This window comes from Cibotium barometz, chromosome 38 (assembly GCF_041138505.1).
Source record: "Cibotium barometz isolate CiBa-2024 chromosome 38, ASM4113850v1, whole genome shotgun sequence".
In the NCBI taxonomy this organism is placed as follows: Eukaryota; Viridiplantae; Streptophyta; class Polypodiopsida; order Cyatheales; family Cibotiaceae; genus Cibotium; species Cibotium barometz.
Genome location: NC_141083.1, coordinates 5,269,549 through 5,291,843, shown reverse-complemented (window position 1 = coordinate 5,291,843; position 22,295 = coordinate 5,269,549). Strand labels below are relative to the sequence as shown.

The following is a 22,295-nucleotide window of genomic DNA, read 5'->3' as shown; positions in this document are numbered from 1 at the left end:
TGTTTTTTATAGGATACACGCCCATCAATTTTTATAGACGTGTCAATTTTTTATTTGTGAGTGATTTACAACTACAATTTCACATAGAAAATCTCAAGATAGCCATGGGAATTCCTTGTTGTTGCACCAATAAGATTTCAAGCTGTTCATGGGAAACAACTTTGGGTGTTTACAAATACAAGTAGAGGTGCCCTCCTTTTCTTGATGGGAAGGGAGATGTCTCGGTGTGAGAGATCTCCCCCATTCTCCCCCTATTTCCCTCTTTGCTAGGTGTGTAAAGACCCTCTTAGCATTGCCTCCTAGGTTTTATCCGAGTGCCCTTGCCTGCACTGTGCCCTTTAGTGCCAAGGCTCCCATAGTGGAAAGTGATTGGTATGTTCATTAACGTTTAGTGCCAAGGCTCCCATAGTGGAAAGTGATTTGTATGTTCATTGGAAGCTAATGACAAAAGTGTTTCTTTGCTCGAGTCTCAGAGACGAGCGAGACACGCTCGTCTTTGACCCCGGCTCGAAAAACAAAACATATGTTCATTAACCCAAAAACCCCTCTATAAAGGGTGTGCAGTCACTGCCCTGTCCAGGACTATGACACGTGGCACACTTAGGAGTAATCAGGATAAATTTTAGGATTAGCGTTTTTATTTTCAGTACATAGCGTGTGGGAAGGGCAAAAAAGAATAAAAAACACAGAAAATACGAGGGTTGTTGTGCTGCATCTGCTTCCTAATGCCATAGCCATCGTCTTCACACGCTCTCTTTATGGATTTTCTGTAGGGGCCTTTGCTCTCATCGGAAATTTGAAAACCACAGCTTTTCACGGAGGCGAAAAACTTGATGTCAGGGGAGCAATTTCGAGTCTGTTTTCACGCTAGCGTTTAAATCTTGATTGTGATCACTGACAGAAAGCACGATATTTTCCACGCAGATCAACCTCAAAGGAACATCGATGCAGTCACTGAAAGGTTCCTCTATACTCAATTTTTAGGGTTTTGTTACTAAGGAGCTGTTTTTAGAAGTTTTTCTCTAAGGAGACGCACTTTGGACGGCAGGGGGATTCCTTACAGGACAAAGTATGGTGTTGTCCAGAAGAAACACATTGCAGGGACATTTAGAAGTGCTCTGCACAAAAACTTCACAGGGATTTTACAGGAGAACACAGAGGAAGGGTTTTGCAAAGGAAAACAGGAGGAGTTTAACGGAGGTTTGGAACAAGAATCTGCAAAAAAGTGAAAGAAGCATTCTTGTGGGCAGTATTTTAGGAAGAAGAAAGGAGAAGGAACCTTTTAGGGGAGTTGTATAGGTATTTTGTGGTGGTTGAAGGTGGGAATGGTTCACATAAGAGTTCCCTGTTCAACATTCCATGCCATTGCCCCCCTTGGTGTGGTATATGTTGTTGGTATTCACATTCATCTGGAAATTTGAGGTGAAGGATGACTGTTTCTATGTAGAAATGAGGGTTTGAGGGGGATTTGTTGGATTGGCCTTAGAATTCAGGTTCTTGCCACCAGGAAAGCATGGAAGGCTTGAACAGGACTGCAGCTGACATCCCCAGAAAATTGTCCGAAGGGGATTGTGTAGAGGTATGTTCACTTTCTTCGTATTAGTTTTTTTAGATTCTCTATTGTGACTTTCTGAGGAGAGTCTTCAGCTTAAAATTGATGAAGAGACAACCACAACAATGTTTTCAACATGCGATCGAGGTGCCTGTATCTGAAACCTGCTGCAGTGATTGTTTTGCTCTTGCATTAAGCAAGATGTTGTGTGAGGAGCATGTGCTGTCTCAATGAAGCCATAATTGTTTACTTAGATGATGTTATTAACATTCTCTAAAAAAACCATGGGATCTATGTTTTTTTTGGAGGCTTGTTTGCAGGTGCGGCAGAAAGAGGTGGGCCTTCGAGGATCTTGGCATTCAGGCATAGTAGTGAAAGTCAAGTATGGTCGCAGAGTGGTGGAATATGATGACTTATTCACTTTAGATGGTTGCAAAAAGTTACGAGAATCAATTCCTCTTTTCAAGGATGTAAAACTTTCATCTTCTGTCCTGCGGGAGAAAAATGGGACTATAGTTGAGCCAAACAGACGTGGCTTCATCAGGCCTAGACCACCTCCTTGCCTTGTACCTTCTCCTCAAAACTGGAAAAGAGGTCTTTTGGTAGATGCCTTTTATGATGGTGCTTGGTGGGAAGGCATTCTCTTGGACAATGTGATTTTTGGTTACGATGAGGCCAAGGTTAAAGTTTTTTTCCCTGAGGAAGGTGATGAACTACGAATTTTAGTGAAAGACATAAGGGTTTCTCAAGAGTGGGATGAGGCATCTGGACAGTGGGCAGTGCGTGGTTATTGGTCATTTGATAGTGGAAAGGGAAGACTTGACCTTGGTCCTTTGAAACAAATGTGCATGAAACCCAGGAGTTTATTAAAAAAGCTATGGAGACAAAAAAGATTTAGTGGCTCACAGGATTCACCAGTGGAAGAGCAGAGAATCTCATACCCATCATTTACACCAGTAATGCATAACCAGTTGGATATGTCAGGGGGAAATTGTCAGAATGCAGTTCAGGAGAAGGCACCTCTGTCTCACAAAGACACCTCTTCTGTGCTATCAAATTGGGTCACAACAAGTCTATCGGAATTTCAACTGCCCTTAGTCAGGATTCTCCAAATCTCAGGTCATCCCATCTCTGCACGGGCATGTGCTTTTTTGGAGGAAGGGCAGCTTGTGGTCAATGGAGAGCATTGTCAAAAACTCATACTCCAAAAAGAACTGGATCAATCCACAAGTGTGACAACAGGGGTGAAAAGTGAGTGCAATTTTTTAGCTCCGATTCTTACCTCTGGATCTGGTGAAAAGGTTTCTCCAGGCCCTGGATTTAACTTGACAGGCTGTACGCCAGAGAGTTTTAGAGAACAAGCAGATGCTTTTGCTGCTCTTTCACAGACTCCTCTCTTGGGTGCTAATAGGTCTGGGTCTTTAGGGGAGGAACTATCTGGTCAGTCCTTAATTCAGAAGTCCAGACGAAGAAAGTCTGATGCCCACAGAAATCTGAAAGACAGGTTCACAAGGAAAGGCAGAGTGAGTTCTAGGATTACAAGAAGTACATTTGCTTTGGAAAAGCAAAGAAATGGTGAGCATCCATTATCTAGGTTATTTGAGTTTCATGGCCAAGATTTACAGCAGTCCACAGTTAGTGACAAGCTGCTGGAAGAAGAAAAGTTGATGCCTACCAGTTTAGATGGAAAGCTTCCAAAACTAGACTTGCGACGTATGATATTGAATGCCTCGGTGATAGGAGGAGATGGCATTAAGATTAATAGTGTTGGGAAGCAGGCTGAAACCAGAAGTGGTGGTCCATTATCATCTGAATGCATACCTTGCCGCCAAGGTAGCCTTGAGGTGTGGGAAAACCATTCCACAGGGGTGCAGGACAGTGATTCCAGGGAAAATGGGGCCTTTTCCCCTGAATGTCCTTTACCTCGAAAAATAAGAATGAGGCAGGCCCGTTTTGCAGCAAAAAGGTTTCTTCTGGATGCTGGATGGAAGATTGAGGCACGAACTCGTTCTCGTGGTCCTACCTTGAAGCAAGAAGCTGTTTACGTGTCACCCAATGGATCTAGGTTTTTTTCTTTGGCAGCAGCTTGTAGAGGATGGAAAACCAGCAAAAACATTGCGAACTTTTTTGAGGAGGGCATAAATAAGGAAATTAAGCTTTTGAATGCATACAGCATGGCTGAAGGTTTTAGGTGCCTTTGTAAACCTTACACTAGACAAGAAAAGGCAGAGCAGATGATGTTATCTAATGGGTCAACAAAAGCCAAAACTGATGTTGCTTTACTATCCATGGCAGAGGTCAAAGACACACTGGTTTTTAACAACTCAGTAGATATTCCTAAGGATGGAACTGGCACTCTTCAACAGAAGAAGGTGGAACTTGCAAGCTCTCCAAGTATACTGGCAAATGTTCACACTCAAGAAGAAGGCAGGCTTAAGAGGACCAAGCTAACTCTTACGGCAGAGAAGTCAAAAAGAAGGAAAAGTGAAGGGCATGGTGTCCTTTTACCTGCAGAAACAAGGCACAAAAGAGGCAGACCGCTTCTTAAGAAGGGAAGCACAAGCCCCTTGCAGGAGAGCAAGGGCTATCATGTTCGAGGAGGTTGTCGGATGCAGGTCTTGCTCTCTTTTCCTGAAAGAGAGAAGGGCTCAAACACTTCTGGCATTGGAGAACCATCTCATTTTAAAAAGTCAACTGTGCTTTCTTGGCTGATAGACAAGGGCATGTTGAGAGATAATGAGTCTGTTTGCTACGTCAATAGAAAGGATGGACATGTAATGAGGAAGGGGCAGGTGACTCGGGAGGGTGTTATCTGTGATTGCTGCAAGGATGTTTTTACCCTATCAAACTTTGAAGCCCATGCTGGAAGTAAGCTTCACAGGCCGAGCGCCAACATGTTTTTGGATGATGGGAGATCTATTTCAGACTGCCAGCTTGAAGCTTGTGCCCTCCAGGATGCCAAAGAGAAGAAGGAAGGCCTCCTGGATATCAGTGATGATACTTGTGGTGTGTGCGGGGATGGTGGAGAGTTGGTCTTGTGCGATCATTGTCCGTCAACGTTTCATGCTGATTGCATTGGTTTGGAGGTAAGGCTAAGTACTTCAAACTATTGACAGTCTGGTTTCATTGGCTCAGTCCAAGTTCCTTCGTTTATAGTGGAGTTAAAACATATCATTTTGAAGATATTTCCGAAGGTGGTTTTATGGAGAGTGGCCTTGTATCTAAATATCATTAATCTCTTGATGCAGGTCATTCCTGAGGGTGACTGGTACTGTCCTAGATGTTCCTGTGGCATATGCGGGATTAACCAGCTGGCTTGTGATGTAGACAACACAATGCTTCGATGTGTGCAATGTGAACTTGAATGTATGTACTGGTTGCCAAACAGACATAATTTGTTAACCTGCTTTGTTTGAAACAAAAATTTAGAAAGATTGAAGGTTTTTGCAGTTCATCTCATGTGTGTGCCTACACACGTCATGCTTACACCCGATCAGGCTGCACAAAAGAACTGGTTTTGTGATCGGCAATGTGAAGAGGTATGCTAGCAACCACATAAGAAGTTTCACTAATTCAACCATTTTCTTGACTAGGTCATGGAGTTTTCTTTTATTGACGCAGACTTCCTTTGCAGATATTCACAGGTTTGCGTGGACTAGTGGGGGTAACAAATCCTATGGAGAGTGGTTTCTCGTGGATGTTATTAAGATCTATGAAAACAGATAAGGGGCTCTCACCATCAAGTCTTGAAGTCATGGCTGAGCATCATAGCAAACTTTCAGTGGCACATGGTGTGATGCAGGAGTGCTTTGTTCCTATGATAGACCCTCGCACGAAAATCAATCTTATCTCTCAAGCATTGTATAATAGAAGGTGAGTCTAATCAAGCTATCAAGCAAGGTGCCTGCGTGAAGGTGGGGTGAGTTTGTGTTGCTGGCTCTAGCAGCCGCCCTCCCAAATTCATAAATGCTCAGGTCTTGATCTTGGCAAAGGACATGTCTTATGATGGACATGTATTGAGAGAGAGAGAGATTAACGTACTCAAAAGACCCACAGGTCTATGAGACCTATAGCTCCATGAAAATACTGATCTATGGGAAAACTGAAAACTGACGAAGACACTACCTACCTATTGCATGCCTCATCCAATTATAGTACCATCCTCTTCCATATTGGAGTGTAGAGTTGTGATGATGTCCACCTTCTAAGGTAAGACCTCTTTGTAATGCTGGAGTATGTCTTGGATCAGAAGTTGGTAGGTGGAAGATCGGAATCTTGGGGGGTGGGGATCAGTCCAGACGTTTCCCCATATGAAAGGGGTCTGGTGGACTCCATGATATCTAAATATTTGGAAAGTACAAGTTTTGGGAATGGGGGATTATCTAATACAAAAGATCAAGCACGTGACGCTTGCCCTAGGCACCTGAGATGGTTTCCACGTCAAGTGTCACGTGGAAAGCATATATGGTGAGCTCGCCGAGGATTTGGGAGAGATCTAGCTTTGAAACATGGTTCTACATGGTGCTCACATACATTTCTAATAAGGTGGAATACAAAGGAGGATTTGGGAGAGATCTAGCTTTGAAACATGGTTCTACATGTACATTTCTAATAAGGTGGAATGCAAAGGATCACGCTCCTAAAATCTAGGCGGGTTACTATTTTTAGATAACCCCCAATGGAAATTCTGTTCGCGTCATTACATTCGTAAGCTAAGCAAATGGGGTAACTTGTTGAAGCACCTTTGACAGAATGTCTACAAGTTGAGATATTTTTAGAGATGAAGTTTGTGGGAGGGACCATCTCTTAAATTGGGACATGTGGCAGGAGTGTGGATCAAAGTGAGACAAGTGGCCTCATACTTGTCACCTTAGCTCTACACTTGTCATTATAGCTTTTACTTGCCATTCTAGCTCATGAGCCCTAAATCTATAAATTGGAGCCCTCTCTTTATTTGAGGAGGCTCTATTCTTGTAAGCTAGCCTCTACCGTGTTGGCAACTCTTCACTATTCTTGGTCGTTCTCTATGCCAAGGTTATGGCTCTCTACCACCTCTATAGGCTGGCCTAATGCTGGCTACTCTCTCTCTCTCTCTCTCTCTCTCTCTCTTTCTTTTCTTTCTTTTCTCTCTCTCTCTCTCTCTCTCTCTCTCTCTCTCTCTCTCTCAGCCACTGGGTGTCACTAGTTGGGCATTCTCTATGCTTTCGGACCTATGGACGGGCTCCATAGTGTAGAAATGACAACTCGTGGACAGGGGACTTACGTCTACGCCAAGGATCATGTGGACCGGCACCTCATGGTAGGGGACTTATGTCTACACCAGGGGCCAGTAGGTTGGATATTAGAGGCTGGGGATTTTGGTCCGTGCCCATATGCAGATTACGGTATTTCGGTTGCCCTAGGGATGTAATGTCGCTCGGAATGACTGCGTGCTACAAGCTAAATGAAAGGGAGATTGACCAATACATTCTTATGCATGGCATACTTGCATGCCTGGAACTGTTTTGGCATGAAATGTTTTACTGCCTGCAAGATCAGTGTGTCTAGTTTACAGGCAGGGCCGCCCTCTTGTGAACCGTGTGCGTGAATTTGTATTCTGGCCTCGCTTGTGGGCTCTAGATAGGTGGTAGGTGTGACCCTAGACTCTTTGTTTAACCTTATTTGTATTTTAGCTCATTGTGCTGCCTTGCAGGTCCACACTTCATTAAAGTACGGTAGGACAACTTATAAGTGAGTTTAGGCATCCACACTTCATTAAAGATTGGGCGGATAGGTTATAAGTGAGTTTGGGCACTTACTGGATGGCGGCCGGCCAAACTCTCATAAATCAGGCACTCTCTTGAGTAAAAGAGCGAGGACAACTTATTGGGCACCCTCTCCACTTATGGGAGAGGTGTGGCTTTGGTTGAGGTGGCCGAATGGCCACGCACTATTCATTTGGAAAGGCTTATCCTCTCCCTCCCTTAAAGGAAAGGGGGTGCCTATTTCATGAGGAGGAAAAAGGGAGCAATTTTCAGCATAACCAGTCCATACACATATTTTTTGGCATGGTTTCCTGCTTTTTCAACTCTTGGAACAGCCAACAAATGAGTGCTACATTGCTGTCCACCCCTTGGGAGTTCTTTCCAGCTGCTTTCTCTTGGATATGTACATGCTGAAAATGCTTTGGAACATTTCTATCGCTGACAATTTGATCAAAAGGTGATTTCTTCTCTCAAAACTAGAAAATTCAATGGCAAGAGCTTCCACAAATTCTCTTCACCTACTCTACATCCGCGTGCTTGACCATTAAGGTCTTCTATGACTCGGCCTGGCCCAAAGCATTGAAAACCATCATGCCATATGAGGCGTGGCACGAAAGGAAACCTAAAGTTGACCACTTTAGAGTTTTTGGATGTATAGCATATGCACATGTATCTCAGCAGTTGAGAGGTAAGCTTGATGACAAAGCTACAAAGTGCATATTTGTGGGTTATAGCAGTGGCAGTAAAGGCTACCGTCTCTTTAATCCTTCCACACAAAGGATTTTGGACAGTAGAGATGTTGTATTTGCTGAAAATTCAGACCAGCCATTGGCTGAATTTTTTGGACAGCCACCTTCGGGCCCACATAACATGTTTGAAGAACTTCTCCCCTTGGGAATTGATGGCCCTACAGATCAGCCATCAACTTTGCCCAAAGGACAGCATTTGGGTGCTCCAAATCAGCCCATGAATGAGCTCATTACACCTCAAAATGTGGAGGAAGCAGTGGAGCAAGAGCGAACAGCAATGGAGGAGACTAGAGTTGTGCCTCGTTAGCTGCTCCGTACTTTATAGGAGAGTAAACTTTTAGCTCCACTTGGTAGCAGGACGTGGGCTGGTTCACGTAATGCAAGAGAACACGCAAATGTTGCTTGTATGAGTACACTTTGTGATGCAGATGAGCCAGATTCATTTGAAGAGGCTCATGAGGATGAGCATTGGATGCAAGCCATGCAAAATGAGATGGATTCTATCCATAAAAACAGCACTTGGGATTTGGTAGACTTGCCTACTGGCAAGAAGCCCATTGGCACAAAGTGGGTTTACAAGTTAAAAAGAAAGTCTGATGGTACCATTGACAGGTACAAGGCCATGCTAGTGGTCAAAGGATATGCCCAGCAAAAAGGCATTGATTATGATGAGACTTTCGCACCCACTTCTCATATGGCCACAGTTAGATGTGTTGTTGCATTGGCTGCCCATCATGGATGGAAAGTGCATCAATTGGACATAAAATCAGCTTTTCTCAATGGGGATTTGTAGGAAGAAGTGTATGTAAATCAGCCCATTGGTTTTGTGTTGCATGGTCATAAAAGCAAAGTATGCAAGCTTCGAAAAGCACTTTATGGTCTCAAACAAGCTCCTTGAGCTTGGTATGAGAAGATCCATACTTATTTGACCATGCAGGAATTTTGTAATAGTCTAACGGAGAGCACCCTCTATGTGAAAGAGGATCATGGTACTTTGATTATGTCATTCTTTATGTGGATGACATGTTGCTAACTAGGAATGACATGGATAAAATTTCAGCATTCAAAGCTGAATTGCAATCGTCATTTGAGATGATAGATCTGGGATTGTTGCATTATTATTTGGGCATACAATTTGTGCAGTCAGATGTTGGGATTTATGTACACCAATCGAAGTACATTTAAAAGCTGTTGCACAAATTCGGTTTCAAGATTGTAAGCCCATCTCTACTCCGATGGAGTTGGAGAGCCCTTTGATATGAGTGTTTACAGCCAAGCAGTGGGCTGTCTCATATATTTATGCAACATATGCCCAGATTCTCAGTTTGGGGTTTCCCAGTGTAGCAAATTTATGCACACCCAGGTACAAAGCATTGGTAAGCAGTGAAGCGGATCTTCCACTATCTTCAGGGCTCCCTGGATCTTGCATTGGTATATCCCAGGGGACAGCCTACAGTTTCATGCTTACAGTGATTCACACTGGGCTGGTGACTATGATACACGATAGTCCACCAGTGGGAATTGTTTCTTTTTGGGGCATTCATGCATATCATGGCTTAGCAAAAAGCAGCCCATTGTTGCCACATCTACTTGTGAGGCTGAGTATAGGGCAACCTTTAGAGCCACAGTAGATTGTGTATGGTTAAGGAGATTGATGATTGATCTTTGTGAGTATTAGCAGACACCCACCACCATACTCATCACTGACAGTCAGAGTGCTATAGCCGTGGCACCAAACCCAGTGTTGTCCTTCTTTCTCCTAAGTAACACACACACCCCAAAGTGATTTACTTGGATGGATTCGACCCATCCTCAAATAATCTGCGAGTTGTTTGGCCAACTCATTTTCCTTAGCCTGGCTCATCCTGTAAGGCGGAATGCCAACAGGTTGAGTACTAAGGACTAGATCAATACGATGATCCACTGCCCTTTCGGGTGGTAAGCCCGATGGTAGCTCCTTAGGAAATACATCTTGAAACAAGTCAAGTAACTTCTTTAATTCTTTGCTCTCAAACACACTTAATTCATTAACATCCATAGTAGGTATGAGAATGAAGAAAGTGGAATCAAGACATAGTGGAAAGTAATATACAAAGAAGAATCCATTATATTTTCAAAATCAACGGTATTTACAAGAGGTCCCTGAGAGGGATGTATACAATCACCTAAGATACAATACTGGGTGTTGCTATGTTCAAAAGAAAAAGTATGACTAGACCAATCTATCTAGACCTTAAGGGTCTTAAACCACTCAATCCCTAATAGCAAGTCTACATGCTCTAGGTGCATAACATAGCACTTCAGAATATCTTTGTAGTCCTGAATCCGGATCAGTAGCTTCACCACCTTTCGATCCCACACTTGCCGATCCGCAGGTAGGCATACCTCGTAGGTATGATCGCTAGGTGTTGTGTCCAGAGTTCAGACACAAGTTTGTAATTAACAAAGTTGTGTGAGCTTCCGGTGTCCAAAAGAATGTGGATTCTATGGCCGTTCACTTCTCCATAAACTCGGACAAGATCGTGCAAGCCAAAAACCTTAGAGTTGAACAGACAATCAGAACATGAACTAGGGCGAGAAAGTACAGTGACTGAAGTACCTGTCAAAGACAACTGGTTGGTTGCCTTCGTGTTGGGTCTTGCATTGGTCTTAGTAGCCTTCTTCTTTGGGCACTCGTTACGCATGTGTGCTTTTTCCTTGTAGATGAAGCAACGTCCCTCCTTCTTGAGCTTTAAAGCCTTGAGGAGACGGTTTTTCTTTACTGGAGTCGAAGTAGAATTCTTCGAAGGTTGGGGTCTGAAGACTTTCCTTTTGTCGTGCTAGCCATCGGCGTGGAGAACTTTCTTTTGTGCTTGTTCCCTTGCTCAGTTTACAGGTTTGGTTTTGGAAGAGACCATCGTATCATCATAAATACGAGCAGAATGAGTAGCCTCGTCCAAAGTTTTGCACTTGTTATTTTTGACCTGTAAATGGTACGAGTAGGGTAAACCTGCTATGAAGAAACCCCAAAGAGTAGTCGAATCCATCTTCGTAGCTTTCATCTGCAAGTCTCTAAATTTCTGGAGGTAGACCTAGTAAGTGAGGTCATGGTCAAACTAGCAAATTGAGCAACTATATCGTAGTCATCCTTCTTCTTGAGGAATTCTTTCTTGAAGACTTCTTCGAACTGCGCTTAGGTTGTTGGTTTAGATTTGAGTTCTTTCCACGAGAGCAAAGCTTTGCTGGAGAGGAAACCTGTTGCCAACTGAATCTTTTGTTATCGCCATATGGATGAAACTGGAAGTTGACCTTCCACTTATGTAGCCACATGTCCAAATCTCCTTGGTATGTTGCTTTTGCTCGTCCCCAAACTGTTCCGGAGTAATGTTGGGGCTTAAAGCAGACGCCAAGGTATCCATGCCCGAGAGAGTAAACAAGGTAGTGGTCAATAAAGAGATGGAATTCTACAAAGCCTGCATTTGTGCGGCGACCTGTGTCTAACGCTCCGTGAAAGAAGCCTCGAAAGTAACTTTAAACTTCTGAAAATCAGATTTAGTCACAAAATCTTCGAAAAGATCACCATCGGCGGCCTCAGTAGCCAGCAGGTCTTCACGTTCGGGAACGGGTTCCATCTCCAATTCTTGGGTTGTCATCTCGAAGAGGGAAAGGGAAAGATGGTGTTAAGAGAGCTCGAGGAGATGTGTGGCTAGAAGCCCACTCTAGGCGTAATTTATAAGCCCCCCAAAAGCGTTTGTTTTTATGTGTTGCTTTTGTGTTGTTGGTTTTTTATTATTATAAAAACCATGCTAGATGGCTTTTATAAAAGCCACACCTAAGGCTAGTAAAAGCCACACAAAAAAAAAACATAACGCACACATAAAAGCCACCCGTTTTTTTTAAAAAAAGCCCACGTTGCTTTTGTTTTTTGAAAACCCACACTAAGCATGTTTTTTGTTTAAACACGCTAAAAAAACGTAAGGTTAAAAAAAAAACAAAAAGCAACGGGGCGAGCTAAAAAAAAAGGGGAAGTCGGCTGACCGCAACGCCCATCACCTGTCGGTTGTAGGAAACGTTTGCCGCCACCTGCATACAACAGCAAATAAAAAAAAAAACGTTGGCCCGACTGCTCCTTGCCCTACGCCGACACGTCCGGCTGCCTACAGCCGACATCTCCTTCTCTCTTTCGCTTGCAGGTTCACACAGCCGACATGATCTTTCTTTCCATCCCTCTTTCGGTGATTCACAGTTGACAAGCACTCTTATGCATCGTTCCTGAATCCTTTCCCAAAAAAAAAACGATTCTGCACATGCTATCTAGTTCGACCCCTTCCAAGACCACAACCCAACCCCGGGTTCCAGTGATGCTATAATACCATACGCTGAATTCTGAAAAAACAGCTGTATACATGAAAAAACAGCAGTCATCTTGAACTCGTACCTCTTTCTTTGACCTCTTTCTTCTCTACCTACCGACTTGCACGTTCTTCGAGGCATGCTCTGATACCACTGTCAAATCTCCACGGATCTCCTCGTAGAGTGCTCGTGAAACATGACTTGAAACCTGCAAAACAAAGCCAAACAATGTGAAGGGGGTGTAGTAGGCCTGGCTCACCACCCAACCATGATAGCCGTGGGCAGAACCCACAAGTCTTGGCTGTCCCCACTGAGCCATGAGCTGAGCTAACTAGCAAGACACACCGACCAATCTCTACCCCGTGACGTCCCATACCGCCACGGAGCTACCCTCGTGGGCCTCGAGATTGCTGCCGGCCTTAGTTGCATGAAGCAGGTGCACGTCTGCACTAGATCCAGGCTCTTGACCGTAGAGATCTCGCAAAGACTCGCGAGACTCTATGAACAACTGACTAACCTTGGCCACCCTTTTATAGGTTCTTGGCTGGTCACTGGGCGTCCTCACTTGGGCGCTTGCTCGTCCATACTTGGGTGCCCGCCTGGTAGTCTATCCCTAGCCCAGCTCGCCAATCAGACTGCCTAGCTTTAAGCTTCCCCAAGCCTCAAAGCTAGTCTTGTGTGCGTGTTGCACATGGTAGATACACTTTGTGCACATGAGAGAGTGCAAGTGGACATGACGTGTGGTTGGCTGGGGGACTTATGTCTACGCCAAGGGTCATTTGGACAGACATCTTGTCAGTAGGGGACTTATGTCTACACCAAGGATCATGTCGATTGACACCTTGTTGGTAGGGGAACTTATGTCTACGCCTAGTGTTTGAAGACTGGAATTTGGTATGCTGGGACTTGATGTCTGCGCTAAGACCCAGTGGATGTTCTACATCCATGTGCATGGTCAATCGGTAAGCATGTGTAAGCATTGAAGCTAGTGGAGAGTACATGCGCTTGATGTGACATGGGAGATTAGGGAACGAGTAAATGCTCCTTGGAGTTGGTGGATTCAACTTGGAGTATGGATAGAGAGATATGATTTGGATACTTGTATTAGTCCATCTTGCCAATTTATTTGGGCCATGGTTATGATATCTGGGTCTCGCACATTTATTTGGGACATGATTATGATATCTCGACCTAAAGGATTGATTTGTCTCACCTTAGCGCCTATCTGGACTTATGGATTGATTTGTCCCATCCATTTATTTGGGACATGATTTTGATATTGATATTATAAATACTTTTTTTTTGTCTTGCCCATTTATTTGGGATATGGATTCTTTCAGTTATATTTGATTTATGAGATTGTCTCGTCTTGTCGACTTCATGGGACATGCTTATCTTGGATATATGGCTTGAAGCTTAAAGTTGCGGACAAATTTTAAGAAGTTGGGGAGGATGTCACTAGCCTGGACATGAAAGGGGCTTGGTAGACTACAGGACGTTTAAACATTTGGAATGTACAAGCTTGGGAAACTGGGGATTATCGAGTACAAAAGATCAAGCGTAGGAAGTGAAAGAGTGCATAGAGCGGAAGCAAAAGAGCACTAGTGTGCTGAATAGAGAGTGCAAGAGAGAGAGAGAGAGAGATATGAAGCAACTATGCTGAATATACTGAAGCAATACAATCCCAAGCAAGAGGCACAAGCAGTCTCATAAGTGAGGGAGCAAAAGATAGACAAGGGAAGATACTAGACTGAGAGGCTAGCCCACCTATTTATAGGTGGGGAGTGTTGGCCGACTAGAGCTACTGAATTTGGCCGATTGGAGGACTGAACTGGCCGACTGGGAAAAAACCATACGGGCTGGGAAAAATCCCAGAAAAATATATAAAATATGGGTGAGCAGCCCACAATCAAGGGCCATGCAAAAGGGGCCAAAAGGACACCAGAAATGGGTAGAAATTGGGGATAAATGTGATCACAGGAAGCTTGCTCTTGTCGACTTCATGGGACATGATTATCTTGGATATATGGCTTGAAGCTTAAAGTTCCGGATTAATTTTAAGAAGTTGGGGAGGATGTCACTAGCCTCGAACATGAAAGGGGCTTGGTGGACTACAGGATGTCTAAATATTTGGAATGTACAAGCTTTGGGAATTGGGGATTATCTAGTACAAAAGATCAAGCGCATGAAGCTTGCTCTTGTTGACTTCATGGGGCTTGATTATATGGCTTGAAGCTTAAAGTTGCGGACAAATTTCAAGAAGTTGGAGAGGAAGTTACTGGCCTGGACATGAAAGGGGCTTGGTGGACTATAGGATGTCTAAATATTTGGTATGTACAAGCTTTGGGAATTGGGGATTATCTAGTACAAAAGATCAAGCGCATGAAGCTTGCTCTAGGTGCTCGAGATGGTAGCATTCAGGTACCAAATAGTACTCTCTGGATTATTTTTTTTGCTCTCTGTTCGCGTGTATAGACGCGTCAACTCTGCAAAAGTTGCGTGTATATACGCGGATACTCTGTGAAATGCGCGTGTATAAGCGCAGCTAAACCAACAAAACGCGTGTATACGCCCTCGTATCAGCGCGTCTGACTGCTTCTATACACGCGCTTTTACACGCATGTCTCTGGCCGCGATGATACACGCGCTGATACACGGGCCCGTTACTTTTTTTCCACAAGTCATTTTTCGCGGCTAGGAGCGCGGGTATGAGCCCGATCCCTTGTAGTGTGTCTCTACATTGGAGTTGAAGTGTCAAGTGGAAAGTATATATGGCGAGCTCCTGAGGATTTGGGAGAGATCTAGCTGTGAAACATTGTTCTACATGATTCTCACATACACTTCTAATAAGGTGGAATACAAAGGATCACACTCCAGAGAAAGAGACCAACCAGCATTAAAGCAGCATGTAGATGTGGTAGAGAGCCATTACCTTGAAGTAGAGAACCACCGAGAACAGAGAAGAGCAGAGGCTAGCAACAATAGAGCCTCATGAAGAGAGAGGACTCCAATTTCTATATATTTGGGAGTTTCATGAGCTAGAAGGGCAAGTAAAAGCTATAATAATAAGCGTAGAACTGAGGTGACAAGTGTAAGGCCACTTGTCTCAATTTAATCCACAATCCTACCACACGTCCCAATTTAAGAGATGGTCCCCCCCATAAACTTCATCCCTAAAAATAACTCACCTTGTAGACATTCTGTCAAAGATGCTTCAGAAAGTACGGACATAATGACACGAACAAAATTTCCATTGGAGATTGTTTGGCCACCCAATTGGTCCACCCGTGCTTTCTCATTATGTATGTACATTGGACTGGCGTCCATGGCAATTGCATATGCTGGGGATTGATGCCACTCATGTGATACTTGGACTTGGCTTTCCGCTGCTTTCTGCTGGGACTTGTGCTTGTGTACATGCCCGAAAATGCCTGGAGGATTGGTGTTCCATTGGGTTTGCTCGGTGGTTCTTTACTTCAAGGTAATGGCTCTCTACCACATCTACACGCTGCTTTAATGCTGGTTGGTCTCTTTCTCTGTCACCATTTGGCCACCCAATTGGTCCACCCGTGCTTTCTCATTATGTATGTACATTGGACTGGCGTCCATGGCAATTGCATATGTTGGGGATTGATGCTACTCATGTGATACTTGGACTTGGCTTTCCGCTGCTTTCCGCTGGGACTTGTGCTTGTGTACATGCCCGAAAATGCTTGGAGGATTGGTGTTCCATTGGGTTTGGTACCTCGTGTACTTGCCTGGAGCACGTCTATTTTGGTATAGTTTCATGAACGGGGATTGTCCATACCAATGCTGCATTGCATAACATCTTTATGTGCTCGCTTGCAATTGAAATTGCATGCTATTTTCATGCTTGCTTGACCAATGTGTAGTTTCGGGTAAGGGGACGCCCACTTGTGAATCGTGCGTGTGGAACTGTTTGCTGACATGGTTATGTGGCATGTGACAGGTGGTAAGTATTGGTCATAAACCTAGCCTTAGGAATTAGCACTAATTTATAAGTGAGCATGTACACACTTCATTAAGTTTCGGGCGACCAAAACTCACTTAAAAGTTATGACTAGCCCTGTGTTCGCACACACTGATGTCTCGAGGTGGACAAAACCCAATGCCCACCGCCCAGACCTTATCCCCTTTGTACAAAGGGAGCAACCAGCCACGTGTCCGCTCTAGCTTGCGCCACAAGCCACTTGTCCTCTCTACCTGACACCTAGAGTGGACAACTCACTCTCTTCCCTCTCTCTCTAGAAGCAGGCACCCCCTTCATGAGGCCTCTTTGGCTGTATTTTTTACAATTTCTCCTTTCCCAACTCCATATCCAAGCTTGCAAGTGTGTTTTCCAGGTGGTACACACTCTCCCACACACTCCCAATGATTGAAATTCAGCAAAACAGCTCTTATTTTTGTTGTAATTTTTGGTCTTTTTGTTGAAAACCCTAATTTCAGACCTCCTTTCTCAAATCGAACCAAAGGGGAAGCTTTCCTAGGGTTCCCTTCATCCTTTTGAAGACTTTTTATTGTGAAGGATCGCGATAAATCAAAGATTTCAACACTCCAAACGCTTCCATCGCAAAGACTTCCACTGTCATCGACTCTACTTGCAATTGGTAAAGCTTTCATGCTTAAATACGGAAGCAAGTAGCAGGAGGGAGGAACCGGACTCCATGATTACATACCCTGTGTAGTGTTCTCTTGTCCTACGTGCTCTCTTGCAGATTGTTGCTAATTGTTGCTACCATGTGTTGGTGGAACAAAAGAGAGCAGATGGTAGGGAACATGGGCACTAGAGAGGGTAGTGTGAGTTGCAAGTCTACACCGACAACACATTGTTTGCAATACTGTATTTATATGCATTGGTATGGAAATCTGGTCAGAAATGCGCATGACACTATATACTTGATTTTCCAAGATCAATATAATTTATTTGAGGGAGGGGTCGGCTGTTCCGGCTCACTGTGTGTCTCTTGTCAATTCAGCAAATTACTTCTTGTATTGAGCATTTTGTCCATTAAATCTTGGTGTATTTAAGTGTATTGATTTGCATTGTGTTCAACCAAATTACATTCTCTCTTTTCTTAGGCTGCCCATGAGGTATACCGACTGTTGGGGGCTGTTATGAAGGCTTTCATCGCGACGAAGAAATTTTTGAAGGCGATGGTGTTTCTTCATTGTAGTATGATTTTCAGCCATTGGGCATTTGTCTTTTTAATTAGCTATATATGGACAGCCATTGGACATTGCCCACAACAATTAGGCATGCATTTGAGCCATTGGGCGCTTGCTATTGCCATGGGGTATTGTATCTCAGCCATATTGGCTTATGGATAGTTTATGGGTCTATGGATTGGCTCATGGATAGCTTTATGGGCTTATGATTCAGCCATATGGGTTTATGGAGAGCTATGTGGGCTTATGATTCAGCCATATGGGTTTATGGAGAGCTATGTGGGCTGTCATCGTTTATCCACCCAAATGGTCCTTTCCAATTTCTTGTGCCCATGTGTGGCGAGTTTGTGGATTTGAGTGTCTAGGATCCCAGTTTTTCGCGTCTGTTTATGGCCAGTGTGTGGATTAGAGTGCCTGGGATCCCAACTCCGCGCCTTTCGATGTGCCAAATTTGTGCCGAGAAATGCCAGTGTTGTGCTTGTTTCATGATTGAGAGATTTTCTCATAACAAAGTGCACACGGACACATGTTTGCATGTTTGAAATTATTTTTGCGTGAACTGTTTTCGTGTGTTTGCGTGCTATGTGTAGCATGCAATAGGCTGATCATCATAACGCTCAATAAAGCCTTCTTTATATCCGTGAGTTTATGCAATTCAACTTTGAGAGAGAAGAGAAGAGAGAGAGAGAGAAGATAGATAGTCGACAGAGTATCGTGTCCCAATTTGCCCACTAAAGGCCCCCTTGCAAGCAAGAGTATTTGCTTATATTTCTTTGCAGAACTTTGTACAACGAGTATGAAAGTTGACGACTAAGGTCTGCTAAATGCAAGGACGAAGTAGACTGAATGTAGGCTGAACCATATGCTGTCCAAGCTCCTTTGAATAGCTCTTTGATGACGACTATGCAAACCCCGAACTGCGGGATGCACATATGCTCGCTGAATGCTGAAGAAACTCTTCACGGAGGCCTTGGGACTGTAGCACACTAAACTGCTGCTTTGCTGAATGTATGCACAAGGCCAGAGGGCTCTAGGCACACATACTGCTCTTGACTGCTTGTAGATTGTTTCATGAATGATGATTTATGCTGAGAACTGAGCACTTGTATTTAAATGGTCCGATGCTGCTGGTCAGCATACAGATGCTGTCGGCCTGTTATTGGACACCAAAAATTCTATTTAAGAGCATCAAATGCTGTGCATTCCTCTATTGCTGTCCCTTATGCTTGGCTGACGTAGATGCTTCGTGACTTGCTGCTAACTGATGTTTATGCTGTCCGACTCATAGATAGAAGCTCCTATAGGCTGCCCGCTGCAATATGGAGGCTAACCATGGGCTAGAAGGTGGCCAATATGCTGAGTATGCTAGTCAAGGTAGCCCTCATGCCTAGGAGCATTGGCAGAGTCCTTAAGACTCATCTTCCAAGCAACCTCTATGTTTTGGGTGCCTTATGGGTTGGTCCATGTGCATATGCCCTATATGCTTGCTAATGCACTATCTAAAGCTAAGGTTGACTTCTACATGAACCTATTTGATAAATTCTCTCTCCAAGTCGATAAGAGGACGCGGACTCTCTATGCCTGTGGAGATTGACCTACGTAGCTCGTTTCACGGCATAAGAAAAAATATTCCTAAAAAGGTGATCCTATTGTATACATGTTGCACTGATGTAGAGCTAGTGTCACATAGCACTCCAGTGTAGGGTACATGTGACATTCCCTCTTGCTCAGCTTGGCGGTAGGTTCATGGCTTCCAAGTAGTCCGCCAGGAGCTGGGGGTACTTTGGAAAGACCTCTTCATCGAGCCAGATTGCTTCATGGGTACCGCGGTCCTTGAACTTCGTGTAGAATTGTCTTTGTTTTCAACGGGATCCATGCTTCCATCTGTGGAGGAGAATCTGTTCAGGCTCAATAACTTTGGCTTTGTCTACCACGTCTGGTTGTTGCTCATTTGCAATATCTTGCAAAGCAAGTCCAATGTAGTGTGAGGGCAAAAGGACGAAAGGACTAGATCTACGAGAGATCAGGGCAAAACAACACACATGAAATAGGTCCGTGAGTCTATATATAATGGTGAGTGAACATATGTACAAGAGGCCCTTTGATGTGAGGAGACTATGAGTAGTAGACGAGTGTAGAAGCAAAGAGAATCCACTATACTTCAAACTTTAAAGAGATATGAGAGAGATATATGAGAACTGTACACCAGATTGGGTCTTGAATTACCCACTGAAGGGCCCCCTATCCCGATAACGAGATAGTATTTGCTTTATTTCTTTAGAGAGAATGACTGTGGACTGCAGATAAGCCAAACGCAAGATCTCGGAGGATCGGAAGCCTAGTTGAACTGTACACGGCTGTAGAAACACCTCGATGGACTGATCTCGAGCCTATGCACTCCTCCCAAGGGCATGAGGAAGGGCTGCTTACCTGAGGTTGAGAAAAGGAGATGGTGGACTGTTCTAAGCTATGTTAGAATGCTGTAAATGCTTATGAATGCTGTGTTACCTTCACCAGAGGGTTGGTGTATGCCTGGATGATGTACTGAAGGCTGAATACTGATGTAAACTGCTGTGGGACTGAAAACGCATGGAAGGATTGCTGGAAATCTGCAAACGCAGGGCTGTGGAGCAGGTTTTTGGCGTTGGACTGATGCTGAACTGAAACGCAATGCTACTGGGCTACTGCTGGACAGAAACGCTGACCTGAAGGGCTGAAAATCTGTAAACGCAGGCTGATTTGTAGGCGGCTGATTCGCATGCAGAAAACGCAGGTGTTTATGCTGAATTGGGGCTGATCTGATGCGCTTATGGCTGTAGGGACTATTGAATAGCATGCGTTGAAGAACCGAGGTTGGCTGAAGCAAACTCGCTCTCCAAGGGTTGGATGAGACTAGTCTAGTGTTGAAGGCAAGGGAACTCCTAGGGCTGAGGAGGAAAGCTCTTAGCACAGTGAAGGCTGAATGAGAAACTAAGCCCTATGCAAGCCTATTTATACTAACTAGAGGCTGGTCAAGTTGGCTGGTCATTTATTTAATAAAGTTTATATTTATAAATGACAATAAATGCTAAATAAATACCAAAAAATATGGAAAAAATACAAGATAAATCCTAGTAAATTCCCTAAGGCTTCTGGGATGTTCTAAATGATACACAGGCATATGAATGCATATTATGCAGAATGCAGAGTGCTTTCTGATGCAAACCCTAAGGCTTCTACTGACTCTACATGCATGAATGATTCTCTCCAAGTGGGTTAAGGGACTTGACTGACTGATTGACCTGCTAAGGCTGAGGAATGACCTACGTAGCTCGTGCCTGACTTATCCTGGACTGAGGATGTAAATGGGGTTATGGCGTACGACAATTATCATCCTACTGGGTTGTAATAATGTACAAATGTTGCACTGCTGATGATGAGCCAGTTTGTCACCATGCACTGAGTGGAGTGCATGTGACATTCCCTCCTGCTTAGCTTGGCGGCAGGTTCATGGCTTCCAAGTAGTCCGCCAACAACTGGGGGTACTCCTCGTCTAGCCGTACGGCTTCGTGGGTGCCTCGATCTCGGAATTTCGTATAGAACTGACGTATCCGTCGACCGGAACCATACTTCCATCGATGAAGAAGGACCTGCTCAGGCTCAATAACTTCTGCTTCGTCTAGCACGTCTGGCTGCTGTTCATCTGAAACATCAAACACTTCTGGACCAACATAAGGTTTTAGCCAAGAAACATGGAAAACATCATGCATTGTCAAACTAGTAGGCAACTTTAACTTCGTGGAGACATCACTTAACTTTTTGACTATTGGAAAAGGGCCAAAACTACGGAATGAAAGCTTGGGACAATGTTTGCCCACTTGTTTCAATCTCTGTTTCATGACACGCAAATAGACCCAATCCCCTTCCTTGAAGTGGACATCTCGTCTAGACTTATTTGCCTGTCTGCTATATGCTTCCTGAGCTTTGGTCAAGTGGTCCTTGACTAACTCAATGATCTTGAAAAATGCTTCCGTGGTTTTATTAGCCTCTAAAGATGGAGACACCACTCTCGTCAAAAGAGAAGAAAAACGGCGACCAAAGGCTGCTTCATATGGAGTCCGTCCGACACTGGATGAATGAGTGTCGTTCAAGATAGCTTGGACGAATGGAAGATAATGTTCCCATTTGGACTGCTGGTCATGACAGTATGACTTGAGAACATCAAAGGCCAATTGGTTATAAATTTCTGTTTGGCCATCTGTCTGCGGATGGAATGCACTAGCCAACTGCAACTTAGGTCCGAAGTTTTCAAATAATGCCCTCCAGAAATGCGAGGTAAACTTGGAATCTCTATCTGATGTTATGGTGCTAGGCAAACCACAAATTGGATACCAATGCTTGAGAAACAGACGGGCTATGTTCTCGGCTGTGGCCGTATGCTTGCATGGGATGAGCATGCAAAATTTACTAAAGCGATCCACAATGGTAAAACATTGAGTGTTATGGGATCCGGTGGATGTCGGTAGAAGCCCTACAAAGTGCATAGATATGTCGATGAAAGGTCCGTCGGGGATAGGCAAAGGTTGAAGTAACCTGCCTTCTTTGTATGGGGAACCTTGACTTTTTGACAAATCTTACAGGCTTGTACATGTGCGTAGACATCACGCCTCATCTTTGGCCAATAAAAGGACCGTTCTAATTTCTCGAGGGTACTGTTGATACCCCTATGTCCTCCAACTAAGGAGTCATGGC

The 22,295-nt window shown here is 44.1% G+C and overlaps 1 protein-coding gene across 10 annotated transcripts in view; it reads left to right on the top strand.

Moving 5' to 3' along the window:
- The first annotated feature begins 892 nt into the window (after nucleotides 1–892).
- Nucleotides 893–22,295, top strand: part of LOC147616271 (uncharacterized) — an 86,092-nt gene continuing 64,689 nt past the window's right edge. For all 10 annotated transcript variants that reach the window (XR_015262461.1, XR_015262460.1, XR_015262459.1 and 7 more), the window contains exons 1-5: nucleotides 893–1,579; nucleotides 1,873–4,638; nucleotides 4,801–4,918; nucleotides 5,003–5,091; nucleotides 5,187–5,425. Coding sequence is in view for 7 of the 10 variants with exons in the window: in XM_086777296.1 (XP_086633422.1) it covers nucleotides 1,514–1,579; nucleotides 1,873–4,638; nucleotides 4,801–4,918; nucleotides 5,003–5,091; nucleotides 5,187–5,425 (3,278 nt within the window). In the remaining 3 variants the exon portion in view is untranslated. The remainder of the gene's footprint in view (nucleotides 1,580–1,872; nucleotides 4,639–4,800; nucleotides 4,919–5,002; nucleotides 5,092–5,186; nucleotides 5,426–22,295) is intronic.